Genomic DNA, 21,739 nt, shown 5'->3' with positions numbered 1-21,739 from the left:
ACTATTTAGACAGGAGCAAATGTGTACTATTCAAAATAATAAGCTGTTTATTCTGCATCATTGTTTTTATTTGAAAAAGAACCTGTAATGGGGTTTATGTGGTAACATTTTACACTATATATTGTATAACTTATAATATTTAACTTACAACTTTCCTTAAATTGCTACTCATGTCAGGAAAACCAGCCGATTTTTATGTGTATCTCACAGTGAGAACATAAACTATTTGGAAAGAAAGAATACAATTATTTCACATTAAATCCAAAGGACACTATGATTAATTTTAGAAGTTGTCTTTAAAGTTACTAAAAATAAAGAATTCATGGCCATGGGCCAAATTTACTTTTTCCTGAGAAATTTTCAAAGAGTAGCTTTAGTGGCCTTTGTCTAGGGCCAATGAGTCAGATTGAATTCTCTCTATTATTGTTGGAATCTGGCATCTGGGTTTTCCTCTAAGAATATGTGATCACCTCCTCGTAGAATGCGCAGCATTCCATTTAAGAATCACAGTCTGGCTAAAGTTGATCAGATCAGTGCCCTTTCTGCTTCACAATAATCTGTTGTTCCATCATTTTACAGGTCTAGAAAATAAATAGTTAAATTTTCTATCTTAAAATTAGTTGCTCAATTAAAAATATGAAATTTTTTACCTTTTTAAAAAAGCAATTTCCATCCTGAATGCCAATTAGGCATATTTAGTTGGAATCTCCTGGTTATATGCACTAGAATTCATGGCTTATTTCAAGTAACAGGCATTTTGTTATAAAAAAAACATGCAAAGAATTATAGCCCTTCAGTCTTCTGAGTAAGGGTTTATCTTTGCAAGGGCAGAACCTAGAGCAAGCCTCAGCTTTGGGAAGAGCGGGAGTTGACAGAGTGCTGGGCCACGGGATTGTTACTCTGTGTGTCAGCATTAAAATGAGTCAGCTACTTCATCCTTATTCCGAGTTTACTTATTGCCTGGCTTATTCATCCTCAATTCTCTGCTTCTTAGTTTGTGCTGTCTCAAACCTTTGGCATCCCGTCATTCCAGTGACTCTGACTCCACATCATAACCCCTGTCATCTCAACCCCTTTGGGCAATTAACTTGATATTTTTAAGGCAAACTTCTCTAGAGGTGAATTCTGATCATTTTTGCCTTAGTGCATGCCACAGGCCACTAGCCTTATATGAATTTTCTCTCCTTGGGTCACTTGACCATGATTGACTTAATCCATGGAGGTATTGGGTGAGAAGCTCCAGAGTCTTACACAAGGACTACCTTTCCATAAAAGGGCATACAGGGGACAATGCCACTGGGGCTGGGAGTTGCCAGAAGCCATAATTGACTTGGTTCTGCAACACCATTCCAATCTAATGCTAATCTCCCCATAGACAGAAATCCTACCTCCTTAGTCATCATGCCCGGTATGAGAGATTTTCGTTTTATTTTTGTAATTTAAATATAGTCTCATTTTAACGATTTATCAAGAAGTATGAAAGCTCTATCATCGTTTTATTACGCTATATTAATGTATTATTATGGTCCCTTTGAAACAAACAATTCTCCATTTGAGTTCAGATACTCCTCAGCTTATTTCATTTTTTGGAGTAAGTTAAAGGGACATTACTTTCAATAAAATAGCCAGAGTTCATTCATTGGCTAGAATAAATAAAATGTTCCTTGAAATATCAAAAAAACCAAAAACCCATCAAATTTTATTACGTAAGCATTCTGAGACTCTTTACCATCTTACAAGATGCATTATGTCCAATTTTAGTTGTAAACATAGAAATCTGTAGTAATTATAATGTTCTCAATTCTCCTACAACCAAAGCAAAATCAGTAAAAGAGCAGACTTTTTAAAGCCTAAAATTTGGGATCTATCATTTATTAGTGATGACTTAGTGCCCTAGGACAGAGATTGACAAATGTTCTATGAAAAGGAGCAGATAGTAAATATTTTAGGTTTTCTGAGCCATATGTTCTCTGCTATAACTACTTTCTTCTGCCATTGTAGCACAAAAGAAGCTATAGAAAATGCATAAATGAATGAGAATGGATGTGTTTCAATAAAATTTTATTTATGGATATAGAGATGTGAATTTTACATAATTTTCATGTCATAAAATATCACTCTTTTGATTTTTTTCCCAACCATTTTAGAAAGTGAAAACCATTCTTAACTCAGTACCCATGCCACATTTGCCTCTCTCTGCCCTAGGAAACTAAATTTAGCTTTCAAAGCTCTTGGGAAATTTAAGTACACCATTTCTACTAGTTTGAGGAAAATAGTTTTATTTCACTCTTTTTATGGTTTAATTTTATAATTGTCCTAAAAGGTTATTTTACTGTTGATATTAATGTTTAAGTTAATTATATATATATATAATCATGCCAAGCTTTATTGTTTTATCCTATGTATAATGATTCCATTAATATAGCTATTAGTATCATTTTATCTTTATTACAGGTTATTTGAGACACTGCAGTCCCTGTTTTGGTCAATATTTGGGCTCATCAATTTATATGTGACCAATGTCAAAGCACAGCATGAATTTACTGAGTTTGTTGGTGCCACCATGTTTGGGACATACAATGTCATCTCTCTGGTTGTTCTACTCAACATGTTAATAGCTATGATGAATAATTCTTACCAACTGATTGCTGTAAGTTGACCAGCTTTATTTTAATTCAATGTTTCCTCTAGAATGTGTTGTTCTTAGCTATACTCCATATTCTTATCATCGTAAATAAAATCTATAATTAGCTACTGATTAGACAGATAAGAATTATAAATGGTTAATTTGAAATTTCTGAGCAGTAGCACACTATATGTAGCTATAAATTAATCTGATTTTGTCATGTTACACATGATTACAAAGATAAACCAAATCCATTTTGCCAGGCAGCCATTGGCTATGGGAAGTAGTAGCTGAGGTCTGACTGATAAACAAGCAGCTCATCTCTGTGCCGTGTACAATAGGTCTTGCCTCCTGTCGGTCCATTTAACCCACCACTCTCATATAAGTGAAGTCATCCCTACAGGGGAAGATACAAAAGATAACCCAGAGAGGAGTCTGGGAAGGGGAGAAGCCACAGGATTTTCAATTTCTTAAAGCTCAGGGAAAGCAATGTATTAAGAGAAGTAATATTAACTTCTGTAGGATAATACACGATACAATACATGTTTTTTTGAAACTCTGGAATCTAAACAACGTAGAACAAGTTATTTATTTATTCATTCAATACATAATTACTGGGTACATACTGTGTTTCCCAGTACTGTTCTGGGCACCAGAAATACAGCAATGCACAAGAAAGACAAAGTTGAACTTATCTGCTTGAACTTATATACTAGTGATATACGTCTAGGACCACTAGCAGCAAAACAGAACTCTTAGTGGAATGGAATATAGTTAAGTCTTTCATATTTATACCTTAGACAAGTAGCATTTTATAAACGTAATTATAGTTTTCCCATTTTCTTCATAAATAATTACATTCCATTACACCTTTGAATCTATGGTTAAATCTCTGAAGTGTTATTACTGTTTTTTTATCAAGCAAAACTCTGAATTTTACTTCAGCCATCTTTAGGGAGGCAATTTTTCTCATAAGACACTCATCACTGATGAAAAACTGCATAGAACATGAGAATAGATGGTTTTTATTTATTGATTCACAGACTAAAGTATTCCAAATGCATAAAAAATTCCTCTGGAAATAGGTAGGTCCTAGGATTTGGAGGTTAATACCCGAATTTGTGGATACTTTGAATTTCATTTAAGCATCTTACAATCTGAAATTTTTATAAATAGACTCTAAATTTTTGTGTCAGAAGTTCTATATTCTCCTAATCAACATATTTCCAAAATGTGGGTTCTGTTTTCCAGAACGTCAGCAACAACAACAAATTAGAAGGCCTTTAATTATCAAGCTAGATACAAGGAAGCTGCCAGCAATTTGGATCTTTTAAAACATTAAATGTCCCAATTTCATCAAGGAGAAAACACTATTTAAGAATATTATGACATTTTCTTATTGCTTCTTTGTGAGGTGTGCTTTTCTAGGTAACTTCATTACAGAGATAAGAATCATCTTCAACTCTCTATTTAGACTTAGCCCAAACCCTAAGACTATGGAGAACCAAAGAGGCACTGAGAACCTGAGACAGGTGTGATTCCCAGGACTCCATGCATGAAGTCTCCTTGGGGGCACAAACATGTCAAGCATTTGCTTACACCTGTCCCAGAATAGCAGAATTTTCTCTTTAGCTTTCTTTCTTTCTTCCTTCCTTCCTTTCTTTTTCTTTCTTTCTTCTTTTTTCTTTCTTTCTTTCTTTCTTCCTCTTTCTTTTTCTTGTTAACTGTAACTCAGAGCCATCGGTAAACCATGAAAAAGAGGAAAATTTAACTGTTGAAAGGCAGAAGCACTTATGTAGGCCCCAACTAAAGACTGCTTTCCATTCACTCATTTGTTAATTGATTGAATATTTATTGTGCACCTACTATATGCCATAAACATGCTTAATTTTCGGGATACAAAGAATTAAAAAGTCCCCGTTTTCAACAAAAAAAAATGATATAGTAGAGATAAAAAAGCAATAAATAATTTCAATATTGAGAAAAGAAATTTGAGGATGTCATGAAAGTATGGAAGAGGGGACCTTGACTTGGGTTGGAGATAGGAGGCAGCTCAGGACTGATGGGAGGCAGAACAGGCTTCTAAGGAGAGAGGATTCTTAAGCCAAGTTTCAAATGTTGACTAGGAGTTAGAAGGTGAGTAGTGGAAGGTGGATCTAGTCATCAACAGCTTAGAACTTTTTATCTCCAGATTTTCTAAGCACCATAGACTATGTTATAGACCCTCTTAAAATCCTAAATCATGAACAAAGAAAGCACTTGCTTAGTGATTGCAATAAGATAACATAATTTCTGACTCACCGAGAGTCAGAGAATCAGAAGGAGCTATTCACAGGCCAATGCTTTATCTAAGTGATTGCCTTTTTATTTCCTTGAGCCAAATCTGCTGAGTCCCATTCTCCATGCCTGCAGGAAACAATATGTACAATTCTCTTCACCAATGCAGCATAATCAGCCAGAACCTATAAACTTGTCTAGAAAGAAAGAGAAAGGAAAGGAGGGAGAAATAAGAAAGGAAAGGAAGAGGAGGGAAAAAGGGAGGGAAACTGCGGCTTCTGTGTTCCCATTTATGTGGATCAATCCATATTACCAAACATTTGCTTAGCAGCAATAAGGCCATGCATTCTCTAGGTATGGCGATTCTTGTTCAAAGCACAGTCTGTCCAATATCTGGATTAAACCCATGTTGCGCAGAATAAAAAAGTATGCATAACTTATTCATCTGCACACAGCAATTTAGGAATATCAAAATGAAGCCTAGTTGAAGATTATTCTCCTACTCTAAAATATGAGTTCGTGTTTATGATATTAACTGGTTACAATGAACTATTCTGAATTCTTAAAATGAATGTATGCCCAGTCTCTACCACCTCCTACTTCTCAGATTTTCTGCTTAAATCAGATTTATGACTAAATTAAGAAGAGACTGGCTGTCCCAAATCTAATTGCCACAAATGTACCAAAGTTTCCTCAGGAGGTTAATAAAGTGGAGTGAGTAATACATGATGAAGGGGATAGCCTCAGGATTGTGGGCAACCACTGGCCATACTCCTCTTTGGTGAAATCTGTACAAAGTTAGGTCAAGATTCAATGGTGTGTCAGAGAGGCCCAATTCTACATTTGTTAATGGAACTTCTTTCTGAGTTTATCTCTATTGGCCGAAGGTGGGCAATAATATTCACATGAAAACATATCCAATAAGACTTTTCCTGGCAACATTGAAGGCTAAGCCATGAGCATCTGTGGAGGTAGCATTAATCTAAGCAGGAGTACAAGGCTTTGGTTAAGACAGAAAGTCTATTTCTGGCCTGAATCAAATGAAACTGCAGTAACGTGAGCCTACAGTGCAGAAGATGCAGGCTAATCTTCAAGTCATAACTAATTACTGCAGTCTTTTTAACATGGAATTATTTTAGATGTCTGTTTCACTGAAGAAGGAAGGATGAGAAGTGACACGAGAGCTGTGACTACCCTAGGTTAAGCCACCCTCTGAAATGTTTAGATGACTGTCTCTGGGAGTCAGTGGTGGTTTTAGAAGCAATTTAATTAATGTTCCAAGAGCCGCTTGAAGTCAGGTTACAGGATCTCTGTGAGATTTATGGTACCTTGTTAATTAAGGAACCTATCATCAGTTGTCATGTTCTCCTGTTCAGGACCATGCAGATATAGAATGGAAATTTGCACGAACAAAGCTTTGGATGAGTTATTTTGAAGAAGGAGGTACTCTGCCTACTCCCTTCAATGTCATCCCGAGCCCCAAGTCTCTCTGGTACCTGATCAAATGGATCTGGACACACTTGTGCAAGAAAAAGATGAGAAGAAAGCCAGAAAGTTTTGGAACAATAGGGGTAAGAACACAGCATGTTAGTATTACTCTTTTTTTTAATTGTGTATTTGAATATATTTGTATTCTTTATTGTACATGTTCAGGTCTTTAGCCTTTTTGTTCTTACTGATTGCATGTCATGAACATTTATAACACATCTCCCATGACTAAGGCAGTGTCTGATTAACTAGGATTTCTTCACAAGTGAATTTCCTGCATCGAGGGCAGTCACTACTATTTTAATAGAAGTCCCGCTCTTCACACAGCCCTCCTTGAGTTCTGCTAGTCAAGGTTGGGGAACTAGCATACTCTGTCTTAATACCTTGACTTCTAGGTCTTTTCAGAATGTGACAGCACGTTATTTGTGGCATTTCTTCCTCATTGTCTGTTTCCCCCTCTGGATTGTATGCTCCATGAGGGCAGGGCATGTGCTTTGGTGACCTCAAATTCTTCATGCCTAACATAGGTCCCTGCACAAAGCATTTTATGCTTGATAAGAATTCTCAATTAAATGATTGACTGAATATTATAACTTAAATATGCTGTGCCAACTGTTAAGTGTGATTCCAGAATATGTGTAATTACTCAACATGTTGCATCTACTCCCTATCATATTAGATGCCAAGAATTTAGGCATCTAAATATATATATATGTGTGTGTGTGTGTGTGTGTATATATATATATAGAGAGAGAGAGAGAGAGACAGAAGAGAGAGAGAGAAAGGTGAGGGGGCGGGGACTGCTCAGAGCCATGCTCCTGGTAAACTGGAAGATGGTATTTCCCTTTCATCATTTTGGAAATCAGGGTTTCAAGCAATTCCAGCAGAAGATACACCACGTGAAGCTTTTGGTCCAGCCATACCATTGACATAAGACAAATCATTCTTCACGCCTTCCTCACTTTGTGTTCTAATTTTGAAAGTTCTCATAGTAATGTTTTGGAAATTAACACTGATATTCGTTAGTCACTGGGATCTTCTCAGTAAAATTGCTTTGGAAGTATTTTTAAATGTTATCATATTAGGATTACCAAGTAGTATTAGAGATTAATTAAAAATAAAAAAATATTAATTTGTTTTCAATTTTATTTTACATGGTTTGTGACTGCGATGCCCTAAGAGATCCTTACCACTCTTTAACTTCATTGCCCACAAGGCATTGTCATCAGCACCAAATGGAGCTTTCTCCTACTGGCAGTGGCATTGATATTCCTCTCATCTCAGTAACAACTCTAATTCCAAAGAGAAATTGACTGGCAAGTGAATGTTACAAAGAGGTGATTAGGAGATGCAGTTCTATTCTTTCCCATAAACTATTACCCACAGATTTGGGGGACTACAGTTTGAGAATGTATCTGACCTTAGAAACCAAAGTCAGATTACAACAAAGCCTTATCCTGCCATCCTCATACTAATTTATGAACTTTATCACTGACCTTAGAAGGGAGTGAAATTATTTTACTCCAGATATTTGACTTTTGTGTTAAAAGTTTTAGAATAAATGTAATAGCTTAGTTCTTTGTTGTTGTTGTTGTTGTTGTTGTTGTTGTTGTTGTTTGAGACAGAGTCTTGCTCAGTTGCCCAGGCTGAAGTGCAGTGGCACGATCTCGACTCTGCAAGCTCCGCCTTCCGGGTTCACGCCATTCTCCTGCCTCAGCCTCCCGAGTAGCTGGGACTACAGGTGCCTGCCACCACTCTCGGCTAATTTTTTGTATTTTTAGTAGAGACGGGGTTTCATCATGTTAGCCAGGATGGTCTTGATCTCCTGACCTCGTAATCCGCCCACCTCAGCCTCCCAAAGTGCTGGGATTACAGGCGTGAGCCACCGCGCCCGGCCAATAGCTTAGATTTAATAAGCAATTACTGCATGTGTCCCCCTTGCCGTAACTGAACTGGAATTTGAGGAGTGGGAAGAGGTACGAAGGCATGGGTTCCATCTTTGAGGGCACCAATTTTAATGAGAGATACAGAAATAAAAACAGATATGTTATGTAGTATATTTAACATTATAATACAGTCACATGAAAGAGGTTATGGGAAAAATGAAAGAAATAATTAATGCTTCCCTTGAGGTAAACAGGACAAGATTTCAAGGAAGCCAGACTTCAGCTTACTCCTTTCCAGATCAAATATACTTATCCTTTATACCATCTCATTCTTAAATTTATAAGCATTTTTTAATTGATCTCTGATAAGATAGTGATGATTAATGCTGTCATAATATACTACCTTTCATAAGAGTATTTTGATTTAAAAAGAGCTTCTGGGCCAAAAAAAAAAATACCTACTCACCAAAGAAATATGTATTTCATATTTTAATTTTAGGCAATGGCAGAGAGAATCTTGGTTTTTAAGATAACAGGAAACTTGTAACAAAACACAGGGTCCTGCTCTGATGTTTTAAGAGATCCATCTGTACTGCCAACAAAAAGAATGGAGAACCAGACCAAAAACTTGACTTCCAACCCTCCCTCCTATCCTCTCACTGTTGACTCATGGGTAGGATTATGTTGCCATCATTTTTTAGAAGCAAAGAGGAGCTCTCAGTCAATTGGCTTTTCTATTAAAGTAGTGATTCATTCTCAGAGTTAAACAGTTTTATTTGCTATATATTACTGGTCTCAAAAGGAACCCACACATTTCTTTTATGTGTTTATATTTGAATTTTTTGCTCCAAGCTGATGCACAGCAAGGTAATTTGAAACTAATCAGAATCTCAAACCATTCCTTTTTTTTTTTTTAACCATTAATATTTTACTAACATTCAACAATGGCTATTTGGATGCTTTGGGAATTTATGCCAAACTAAAAAATATTCTGAGTTTTGTCTGTCTTTTCCACCAATCTAGAGCCCTGGGCAAGCACCAGCCCAATCAATATCAATGCTGTCTAAATTTACTCTTTCTCCATACTGCATTTCCAAAATGAAAAGGACATATTGTTTTCAGATGCCTACTCTTAGTTGAGCTTTATACATTTTTTGTTTATATGAAAATAAATGATAGGTATAATTTATAAGGAAGTTCTTGCTTATAAAAGTATAAGAAACGCTGGGCGTGGCGGCTCACACCTGTAATCCCAGCACTTTGGGAGGCCTAGGTGGGTGGATCACAAGGTCAAGAGATAGAGACCATCCTGGCCAACACGGTGAAACCCTGTCTCTACCAAAAATACAAAAATTAGCTGCACGTGGTGGCACGTGCCTGTAGTCCCAGCTACTCAGGAGGCTGAGGAAGAAGAATCGCTTGAACCCGGGAGGCAGAGGTTGCAGTGAGCCGAGATCGCACCACTGCACTCCAGCCTGGTGACAGAGTGAGACTCCGTCTCAATAAATAAATAAATAAATGTATAAGATAAATGAGATATAAATTAAGATGGTTGTATTATTAAAAGAGGGGTTAACTGAGAAAGTAATATCAAAAGTAATTAATTTTTCTGTGAATTTATTTCAACTTGGTTAATCCTCCTGATAGTTTATTATGTGGACATACAAAGACAATGAGATACACAAACAACTATTAATTAAAAGGTGACATTTAAGGAACAGTGACAGTCACTTTGTGAAACTAGCACATGGCTTAGAATATACCATTATACCCCAAAGGGATCTTAGATATCATTTAGCTCAACCATTTCTTTTAAAAGATAACCTGTTTACTTTGCCCATTGTCTCATGCTTTCTTAGAGACAGAGCAGGGGAAAATTGCTGGGTCTTCCATTGTTTCCCAGTTCAAACTGCTTTCCATCACCCTCTCTTATTTCCCTGAGAAGTCTGGTGAACATGCAGCAATACCTTCACTGTTGTGTCTTTTGATTGTTCTCAGCAGCCTTTGCAGATCCTATCATTGTTTTCAGCTGCCTCTTAGACTCCTGTGTCCCGAATCCCTTGTTTACCAGGCTGGTTTACCTTCTGCCCTTATCCTCAACTTGCTTATCTTTATGCTGCATTTTTGAAGCAGAAAATTCAAGCTACACTGGAAGTGACTTCATTCTTTGAAGTATTTTTCTGTAACCTTCCCATTTGTAGTTCACTTACTGACACTCGTCACCCAGCCTTTGAGTAAATGTCACTCTGCTGCTCATTCCATTCACGTTCCCAGGAAATGCCTGGGAAACCAGTACTCTTCAGGGTTGCTACATTGGCCACTCTCTAGGAGCCCATTATTGATGATCTTATCGTGCTATTTATGGCTTCCCAGTAATACTGATACAACTAGCTCTGAAAACTCATTAATTCGTATTTCTTTGTAACTCTGGACTTCATTTAATGGTTGATTGGGAGTTCCAGGTAAATTAATCTTTCACTTGACTGCTTTATGGGAGAAAGCATAAATGAAGCAGAACTGCTGTATTATTGAGCACAACATTTGTGATAGAAAGCAAACCCATTATTGAGAGATACTTCCTCTCTGGGCTATTATAAAAATCTCACGAAAAAGGCAGCCTATCCAAATAAGAAACACACTCTTAACTTGTGTTTTTGACATTGCTTCCTGTCAAATGTTTTGTTTAACCTCATTTTATCAGCAAATACCCTTCTTATCATTACAGCATTTGTTCTCAAATATTTTAGCATACAAGAATTGTCAGGAGTCTCCATTTTAACAAGCATTTCCAGTTTACAACTTTAACTAGACATTTCTATTCAAGACAGCATTGGTATCTACCACAATTTTTTTGAAGTTTTTTAATCTTTAATTCGTGTGAGTACCTAGTAGATCTGAGCTTTTTAAGCTAAAACGAAGCCAGGCTTCATGCTGTTGCTCAAAAAGTCCCGATCCATTTAATTCAAGTACGAAGATGCTATTATAATACAATACTTCCCCAAAGCATTTAATTAATGTGAGACATATTTAATGTCACAGACTAGGTTTCTAAACGAAATGTTTACATTTATATGTTACCATACCGAACCAAAAAAAAATACTAGTTCTTTTGATAAAATCATAAAAAATGTTTTTAACTTCCTTAGTTTTATGTTTTCCACTTTTTGGTTTTCTCTCAAGCACATGGTGAGAAGAACAGGAGGCAGGATGGTCTCTGGAAGATCACTCTGAGCATCACACAGCCCTGAGATACAGGTGGAATATTCAAGCCTGACTAGCTGCCCCAGAAATATGCCCAGTTAAGTCACTACAAATGAAATTAGAAACTGTGAATAGATTAGCAACAGCTATCATCACTAAAGAAAAAATGCTTATAGTACATGCCTCTCAGACTTCATTTATAGTGGCAATTTGTCAAAATGTATTGCTCCCTAATCTTTAGGACACTTAGTAGGCCTAATGACAAATCTTACAGATATGACAGTTTTCATCCGTGAGTGTCTCCGGATTCCTAAATTACTGCTGCAAGATTTGTTGGCAGGGCCTTTTGATGAAACTTTATTTCCCCAGCGGGGATATATAGAAATTAATTGCTTGATATTCTTGGTATTTCAAGAGTGAGTTCCTGAATATTTGGTTTGACAATACAACATTCAGGCATTTCACGTGAATTATTTTGATATGCTTAGAAAATGTGTTCATGAAAAGCAGTAAGCAGATGTATGCTATAAGGGTGCAGAAAGACTGTTTATAGAGAACAATATGTAGATCCATCTGCAAAGAAGCCAAACTGCAATTTTTTTGTAAAGGGATCACATCCCGGAATGCCCTCTTGCCTTTTTAGTTTTCGTGAAAGGAGAAGAACACAGCAAGCTGCATGGCTTAAGGAATTCAAGGAGCAAAGCAAAGACTAAAAGGCATAATTCATGGGCTTAAAATTCACTGCTAGACCAAAACCAGAGTGGAAATGAGAGAAAATGGCATTGAAAATTGACAGCAGGGACTAGCTACATGAAGTGAGTGTGACATTCCACATAGTGGACCTGGAGAGAACCGGAGATAAGAGTGACAAAATGTCACAGCTCACTCTCCAGAGACCTCTCTTTTCTAGCTGCAAAATCTTCCCTGCTCTAAAGAAACCTGAAACTTCTATTGAAATTCCAGAGTTTCCTTGCAGCAGCAGCAGTTTCTCACTAGATGGTCTTTCTCTTTAACATGAGTTCTCTGATCCAAACACTGCCATTGTCTTGCCCTAACAAATTAGGAGGAACCTGCAAACTGTGAATTATGCTAATGTGGCAACAGGTATGCCCTCATCTTCTCCTTGAAAGCTACTTTGCCAAGGAATATTCCACACACAGTCTAGTGACTTCTGATGTAGTTTGTGAAGAAAAGTGCCAACTTAAGGAGAACTTCTTCTAAAATATTTTTCCTAGACACTCAGTTAAGGAAGAAAAGTCCTTGATTTGTCATAAAATCCATTTTTTCTGTCTTAAACACAACTCACAACCAATCTAGTTTAACAAAAAAAAGCTGCAAAATGCAAGTTCCAGAAATTTCTTTCTTTTTTTTTTTTTCTTTTTTTTTTGAGATGGAGTCTCGCTCTGTTGCCCAGGCTGGAGTGCAGTGGCGCGATCTGCACTCACCGCAGGCTCCACCTCCCGGGTTCACACCATTCTCCCACCTTAGCCTCCTGAGTAGCTGGGACTACAGGCGCTTGCCACCACGCCTGGCAAATTTTTTTGTGTATTTTTAGTAGAGACGGGGTTTCACCGTGTTAGCCAGGATGGTCTTGAGCTCCTGACCTCGTGATCCACCCTCTTCGGCCTCCCAAAGTGCTGGAATTACAGGCGTGAACCACCGCGCCCGGCCACAAGTTCCAGAAATTTCTATGTGATATTGTACACTTGAGCTCATTCACTGAGAAATCCTTTACTCCTAACACAGGTCTACCATGCTATAATTCTACCTAAGTTATTATTTTTAGTAAAATTAGAGAACACAGTTAATGCAGATTACTCTGTCAACGTTTAACATGCAAATGGCTTGAAAGAAAATTAAATACCCATTTTCTTAGGTATTAAAGCTAAATGCCCACTTAGGTATTTTTAAATGAAATGGCTTTCATTATATTACTTTTAATCACAAATTGTTCATTTCTCCTGTTCTCGGTCATTTCCAGTGATAATTATAAGAAAAAAAATCTTCTCTTAAGGTAACAAATCCCTTTGAAGTTCAGCTGATCTTTACCCAACAAAAAAGGATATGAATGTCCTCAATATAATTGATGGTAGTTCTATTGTGTAATATTCAATGGTGTCACTAATTGCCAAAAATTATTGTGATGTTTATTGCAAAGAGTACATATATTATGAGTTGAATTGTATGCCCCTTCAAAAAAGATATGTTGAAGTCCTAATCCCCTATACATAGATTGTGACCTTATTTGGAAATAGGATCATTGCAGACATACTTAGTTAAGGCGAGATTATACTAGAATAGGGTCCTTGTAAGAACATGGCCATGTGAAGACCGAGACCCAAGAAAAACACCATGTGAGATTGCAGATGGGCACCTGCAAGCCAAAGAACTCCAAGAATTAACAGCCACCACCAGAAGCTAGGAAGTCTCATTCCCACTTGGTGCTGCTGCTAGATGACTATCAATGAAATTACACTTTCATCACATGTCACTCAACTAGTCAAAATCCCCAGGTGCCTAGTAACCACTGGATTCATGTGCCATCTGAAATTCTACATTAAGAGTCCACGCTAACTTCCCACTACAATCTAATCTGTATATTCCCAGTAGCAAAGACTTTGCAACTATCCTGCCAGAAGTCTCCATAATGTGCCTCTCACTTTCTAACCCTAGCATATTTGCTCATCCTACTCCAATCATCTAGAACACCTGTGCACCTCCCCTTGTCCTAATCCTGTGATTCCTTCATGACCCATCTAATACCGCATTCTCTATAAGAGGGCTGTTACGGCTTCTTTCCTTCACACAGTATTACCTCCTTCTCCCCTGTACTCAAATAACACACTTACAGCACTTCCCGTGTTTTCTTTTGTATTTGCCTTCATGTGTAGTCTTTCATGATCTTGGCAATCCACCTTTTGGACTATAAGCCATTTAAGGGCAAAAGTGTGCTTTATTCATCTCTGGTTTCTTGCACTCCACTGCCATACACATGTAGTCATTTAATAAATATACCTTAAATTAGCCCTACAAGTTAAGAGAGTTCTAATTCCAAAATGGAGCCTTGAGACAAGCTGGCTTTACTCCCTGCCATGGAAAACCAAACCCAAATATACAGTGCCAGGATTATCACCAGAAATATCCCAGGACTCAGATAGGAGGCAAAGCCCATCTAGGGGTCACAGAGAAATGAAAAACTCCTAGCACATGGTAAAAGAATCGTATTTCTGGCCAGGCACTGTGGCTCACGCCTGTAATCTCAGCACTTTGGGAGATCGAGGCAGGCGGATCTCAAGGTCAGGAGTTCGAGACCAGCCTGACCAACATGGTGAAACCCCCGTCTCTATTAAAAATACAAAAGTTAGCCAGGTGTGGTGCCATGCACCTGTAATCCTAGCTACTCAGGAGGCTGAGGCAGGGGAATGGCTTGAATCTGGGAGACAGAGGTTGCAGTGTGCCGAGATCATTGCACTCCAGACTGGTGACAGAGTGAGATTCTATCTCAAAAAAAAAAAAAAAAAGAAAGAATCGTATTTCCATATACAGGATGCCCTTCTCTTCAATCTGCCTGGCACCAAGAGTGTAAACAATTTCTCCCAACTCAAGGTTCCTACACTGAAAAAACTGAGATCTGAGGTAGACAACCAGCTTCCCCAATATCTTGCATTCCCTAGAAGTAGGCTTCTCCTTGCCTCAACCCATGAAAATCATCCTGAGTCCCTGAAGAGACATATCCCTGAGCTCAGCCAGAGACAAAGGCAAAGATGGAACTCCCATCCCCAGGCCTGGAGACTCTGCTCTGTAACTCGACCAAATGAGATGCCAAATCAGAGTGGCTCCTCAGTAGCGACATGTTGTAGGAGGTACATTCCACAGCTCTGCTGGGCAGGAACCCCTAGCCAGCTTTCTCTTTTGCTATGACCTCTGAATTTTCCTCGGAGTTTCTATATCAATGCTCACATATGGCTGTCTCATTAGGGTCATAGCAAAAATTCAATGTCATGCCGAAAAGTTCATAAAACTTCTGGGCTCCTCCAAAGATGACTGCCTACAGAGTCTGGGTCACATCTATCCAAATTTACCAGAACTATTCTCTTACTCTATCACTTACATGCACGTTTTCCTACCTCTAAACCTCTCTACTGCCAAAGCTGAAGGCATCTAACGATTTAGCTGAAGGAAATGCTCCACAAGCATGAATTACCATCAAAATCATGCAAAGGGACACAGTTAAATGTAAGTATATTATTTTACTTTCTCAGAGGTAATCGTAATATGTGTCCTACTATGCACAAGCTTTGAGAATCAGATTTTTAAAAGGCTATTAAATCACATTATTAATCAAAAAGGAAAAAAATGCAAAGAGGACAAGAACTAACATTAGTTAGCAACAGATGCCATAAATCTCTTAGCTCATTTAATCTTCAGAATTACCCATGGAGTTTATCTTCACCCTGCAAATAAAAAATCAGGGAAGAGGGAGGGTGTCAGAGTTAAACTCCCTGACTAGGCGCAGTCAGCTTCAAACCCAGGTGTAACCCCTGGGACCATATTCTTAATATCACACCACACTTTCTCCTAGAAAGTAGGAACTGGAAGGGCATAATGGTAATGATCACTAAACAGCCTATTCTGTCATGCTAATCAGGGAAACAGAGATTAAACAGATGAGAGCTCTATCAGCCGCATAATTTAGCATTAATTATTTGGTGAGCGCACTGCATTCATTTTGAGTTTTAGGTTCAGAAGACAGTTAACCTCATCTATTCCTATTTTTCTAGCTAGAATGTTGAAGTTCATTGCCTAATAAAATTTCATAAAACTAAAAAATAGTTTTGTGGTATTACCACATAATTGTGGAATATAATTGGTTAGCAAAAACAATGAATCGCATTAACTTAGTCTTAAACCTGGACTATATAAACTGAATAACGCCTGAAAGGTACCATAGTGAACATTTTTAGTGTTCCTCTCTCTTTTTGACAATCCATTTTGATTTTTTAAGTTTTTTCCCAAGAAAATTAACCTAGAATTATCATTTAAAATGTAGTCTTTGACCTTTTTATATTTGTATTAAAATTTTTTGACGTTGGATGAGTAAGATTCTACTGAAGGAAAGACAGTTTGTACTCATTTTAATACTAAAATGTATCATGATAATTTTCACTTATTACTCCTAATTTTCTGATTCTGTCATCCTCAATTGTAGTTTGATGTTAAAGAAATTTAAAGTTAAATCCTGACTTCTAATTGCTCTCTGTTGAAAATTTCCTTATTGGATTTTAGAAGGATAGGATTCTAAAACACAGTAGTGAAATGTTATAGAATCCCAAAACAATAAAAATTAAGTAGACTAAATTCTTTCTATATTAAATTAAGAGTTTCTAGCTACTTAAATAATGAAAACCAGATCTCTGTTATAATATTTATGGTGAGAATGTTAAATAAATTGATGTATGACTCACTTTAGTATTTTAGTTTAAGTAAATTTAAGGAGATCTAGAAGACTGTGTGTTTCCTTTTAGAAGTGCTGTTTGTCTTAGGTTTCAGCTGAGCTATGTCTCAATATTAGTCAGACACCTCCATCTGGTGGCCCAGCCATAAAATTCCCATGCCATACTTTTTCAAGCTGCTCTCTACATTTGTGTTGTTTCAAATTTCTGAGTTTTTAAATTAATAACTTAATCCTATTTTAAATGTTTTTCTCAAAATGTATTTCTCATGCAAAAGTGAATGATAGTCAAAATAATTAGTGACCTTTAGGAACCTAAACATTGTCTCATCTGTTCCTACAAGTCACTACTAATCATGAAAGACAGATGCATCCTTATGGCCAGTGAAAATAGCATTTTCTTCTCTTTCTCTGAAGAGAAGAAAAGAGTTTCTTTTAAACTGTTTAATATTTAAATTATCATTTCACAGTGATGTAGGCACAGCTCTTTTCAATATTCTGTTTTATCAGCCTATGATTATTTATTAAGGAACAAGAGCAAAAGCCTCATTTTAAAACCAAGGTATATCATCCCTTTTGCTTTCTCACAATTTACCAAATTAATTCTTTTATTATAGAGATATTTTTATTTTATATTATTTTGGCCAATATTCTTCCTGAAGAATCAGTGCTGATGTTTATTCAACATACATAAAATTGGGATTATGTAGGGTTTTTTTCTAATATCTTTAGAATACTTGAGAATCTGCAAATATATAACTTTAATGTCATTTATTATTTCACTCAACTCATAATGGGCTTTTTTTCAATCATTAAACAACCCATCTCTCTATTCTACAATCCCAAATCACTGCCCTGTGCTTACCCCACCTCTGCTCTCAAACCATTCTGATGCCTTCAAAATATGAGCTGGGACTCACATTTAATTTTTTAAATGAGTTAATAAATGCTGTGTTTCAACAGAATCCTTTATTTATTTATTCCGTTAAATCCTGCCATCTATTTAAACAGGAATCTCCTCTTACTGTACATATGATTGAAATTATATATATATATATATATATATATATGATTGGAGAGTTCAGTGACTAATGAGGCTTCTGATTACCTGGTACATAACATAACTGACTTCTTAATCTTGCCATGTTAATATTTATGAAAACTTTTAAATTTTTATTTGATATGTCCTATCTCTTTCTCTTAGCATCATTCCATCGATGTTGAGTGCATATTAACTCTAATTAACTAATTTTCCATCATCCTGTGTCCTGTATGAGAACAACAGTTCTGTCATTGTTAACTTATTCTGTGTTTCAAATGTCATATAGATTATACACTCTTGTTCACTCATTCTTTTGATTCATGTGCAGCACTCTTTAGCCATTGTCCATTGACTAGTAAAACTCCCACTTTGAAGAAATGAGAATAAAAACATTATCGATTAAAAAAATAAATTATTTTTTAGAATAGTAATATAACAGTATAACCAGAAAGGAATGTCCTTTTCCTTTTCAGAGGCGAGCTGCTGATAATTTGAGAAGACATCACCAATACCAAGTAAGTTGTCCTTGTACTATGTCTTGAAATTTTCATTAAAATAAAATGCAGTCCCCCCTTCAGAACTGACTCAGGAGGAAATTTATTTACTCATTGAGTATCAATACTCTTGTTCTAAAATGCCTCAGGAAGTTATGAGGAACCTGGTGAAGCGATACGTTGCTGCAATGATTAGAGATGCTAAAACTGAAGAAGGCCTGACCGAAGAGAACTTTAAGGTAACCATTTTCATCTTCATCACAAGAGGCAGATTGTGCAGAATATGGATCCAGATAAAGCACGTTTAAAATCAGAGCTGGAAATGCAGCTGTGTGTTCCTGCAAGCCTGTGTGCCTTCTGATTTTTCAGCTGAAACCCTACAGAACTGTAAAAAGAAAAGGAAAGCAAGGGTGAAATTTCTTCTCAAAATAAATTGTTTTCAAACATACAGAGAAAAGCCTAGTGCTTAATGGCATTCTGACTTACCTGATCCCAGAGTGAGCTTCTGTTTCTGAAATTTCAGCCTGATTTTTAAATCTGAAACATTTACTAACACACTCACAACAAAAACTTTGTGTGTTCTGAAAAACTTTGATAGCAGTGAATATAAGGTTTGAGTTTAATTGTAACTAATACACTTATAAACTTTCTCCTTGATAGTTTTTAAATTGTGTAAGAGGAAATAAGTAAAATGTGTGAAATATTATATGCTTGAATCACATGTTTAAAATAATTTAGTTTAAAATTATTGAGTGAGTGTTTAGAGATTTTGGAAGAATGATTAAGGTCAATAAGATCTTACAGGCCAAAACAAACAAACAAATTTTAAAAAATCTATAGGAGGTATTTAACATAGAAAATAGCAGGTTTGAACATGAGAATGAAGTAGTGAATTAGGTAAGAAGATAGAGAAATTACAAAACTTAAAGTGCAGGTTGAAAACTAGCTAGAAGCCCAGATTTTCTTCACAGCCATAAAGTTCAAATTGTAATATTAAATGATTCATGTTGCTTTAGGAGATAGGTTGGGGCAGGAAGCCACCAAGAAGGTTGCCATCAGGATAAGAGTGAGAATTCAGTTGTCCCAAAAGACAAGGGAAAAGGATGAGTCTAAGAAATGCTGTTAGATCCGAAGAAATTCCCAGGATGTAGAGGCTGACCCAGATGTAGGGGGAAGGTCCTCTTTAAGACAGTAAACAACTGCAAGTAACTACCAACTCTTAAATTAGTCTCCACTTAATTTTCAGACATCCCTTTGGACAGAAAAATGTGCCAATATTAAAAATCTTATAAAACACACCCCAGAGACAGTGAGGTAACTTGGCAGCAGATGAATAATTTGGAGAGAAACTGTAGTCCCAGGGAAACCCAATATACTCAGCTGCACGTTGGTGGCAAAGATAACTCACGTTTCTTCTTGCAACAGCCTTAGGAAGTGTCCTTCCCAATTCCAATAAGGAAATTAGTCGACATCAAAATGACATCAAGTATCCGTGAGAGAACTGGGAATTCTAAATAGAACCACAGTAGAGTAGAATCCTTGTTTTTAAAAAGGAGTGAAAACATTTCTGACCCATATATGAGACGAGAAAATGATGTTTCCAAATGTTTAAGTCATAACTGAATTTTTCATTTTAAATTCTACGTAGGAACTAAAGCAAGACATTTCTAGTTTCCGCTTTGAAGTCCTGGGATTACTAAGAGGAAGCAAACTTTCCACAATACAATCTGCGAATGCCTCGAAGGAGTCTTCAAATTCGGCAGACTCAGATGAAAAGAGTGATAGCGAAGGTAATAGCAAGGACAAGAAAAAGAATTTCAGCCTTTTTGATTTAACCACCCTGATTCATCCGAGATCAGCAGCAATTGCCTCTGAAAGACATAACATAAGCAATGGCTCTGCCCTGGTGGTTCAGGAGCCGCCCAGGGAGAAGCAGAGAAAAGTGAATTTTGTGACCGATATCAAAAACTTTGGGTTATTTCATAGACGATCAAAACAAAATGCTGCTGAGCAAAATGCAAACCAAATCTTCTCTGTTTCAGAAGAAGTTGCTCGTCAACAGGCTGCAGGACCACTTGAGAGAAATATTCAACTGGAATCTCGAGGATTAGCTTCACGGGGTGACCTGAGCATTCCCGGTCTCAGTGAACAATGTGTGTTAGTAGACCATAGAGAAAGGAATACGGACACACTGGGGTTACAGGTAGGAAAGAGAGTGTGTCCATTCAAGTCAGAGAAGGTGGTGGTGGAGGACACGGTTCCTATAATACCAAAGGAGAAACATGCAAAAGAAGAGGACTCTAGTATAGACTATGATCTAAACCTCCCAGACACAGTCACCCACGAAGATTACGTGACCACCAGATTGTGATACTTGAAGGAGGAAGCGTTTACCATACACATACGTATTTTCCGTAGTGCTCTGGGTGGGGGAAAATGTTTAAATTGTATTAGCAAATGCTAACTTACACTTTATAGCTTTTATCAGCTGTGGCATATTAACCTGTAATATGTTTAAATAAGGCAAAGGCAATCAAAAACCTTTTTGTTTTGTAGCCTGCTTTTGCTTTCACAATTTGTCTTACAATTGTTTTTGTTAATAAATAAATGCACCTTGTATTCTTGTACTGTTGCAATAACCCACAGAAACATTTTAGCTATCTTTTTCAATTAAAACAAATGCAATTTATTTCATGTGGTAGTTGACTCCTAAAATAGATATTTTTATATGCAAAAACCAATGTGGCTGAAATATTATAGCTTTTCATAATTTTTTAGGGTCTTTAGAGAGGGTTACTCACCAAGGACTTTTCACCTAGTCCTACAGTTTGGCTTTAAAACACAAATATTACCAAATTATTTCTTAACGACATGTAAATAATTATTGTACACAAAGCAAACAAGTCTTCTCATGGAGTCATATCTAAACTCCCTCAAATTCAGAAAAACTTTGTAGTGTTTCAGGTTGTTCCAGGGTTTCCTTTCAGTAAGTAAAAGAAGTGTTTGTCTTAATACATTTTGATGACTGATGATTTTTAACGACATTTTGTCAGGAAAAAAACTCGCCCCTCCAGTTTTTTTAATTACCTATTTCAGATTCAACTGCTTATCAGTATAAATATGAGTCTTTATGAATAACAGAATTTCAAAAATATGGCAATATTTCTCAGTTATAAAAAAATAATAAACCATAATATTGTAAGTATCTTAAACAAGCAAGATGATTACATACTAATAATATCCAAATGAAAATGAATTTATTCTAACAATCTA

The 21,739-nt window shown here is 36.6% G+C and overlaps 1 protein-coding gene across 7 annotated transcripts in view; it reads left to right on the top strand.

Moving 5' to 3' along the window:
• Nucleotides 1-21,083, top strand: part of TRPC4 (transient receptor potential cation channel subfamily C member 4) — a 228,386-nt gene extending 207,303 nt beyond the window's left edge. For 3 of the 7 annotated variants that reach the window (XM_009426907.5, XM_054665218.2, XM_063792086.1), the window contains 5 exons: nt 2,455-2,650; nt 6,280-6,489; nt 18,446-18,487; nt 18,616-18,705; nt 20,115-21,083. In XM_009426907.5, coding sequence (XP_009425182.1) covers nt 2,455-2,650; nt 6,280-6,489; nt 18,446-18,487; nt 18,616-18,705; nt 20,115-20,837 — 1,261 coding nt within the window. In that variant the 3' untranslated portion in view covers nt 20,838-21,083. The remainder of the gene's footprint in view (nt 1-2,454; nt 2,651-6,279; nt 6,490-18,445; nt 18,488-18,615; nt 18,706-20,114) is intronic. The other 4 variants (XM_509635.6, XM_054665220.2, XM_009426911.4 and 1 more) reach the window with 3 other exon arrangements.
• Nucleotides 21,084-21,739: the final 656 nt, after the last annotated feature.

This window comes from Pan troglodytes, chromosome 14, assembly GCF_028858775.2.
Source record: "Pan troglodytes isolate AG18354 chromosome 14, NHGRI_mPanTro3-v2.0_pri, whole genome shotgun sequence".
Taxonomy (NCBI): Eukaryota; Metazoa; Chordata; class Mammalia; order Primates; family Hominidae; genus Pan; species Pan troglodytes.
Note: the sequence above shows the minus strand (reverse complement) of the source record. Positions and strands in the feature narration are given on the sequence as shown.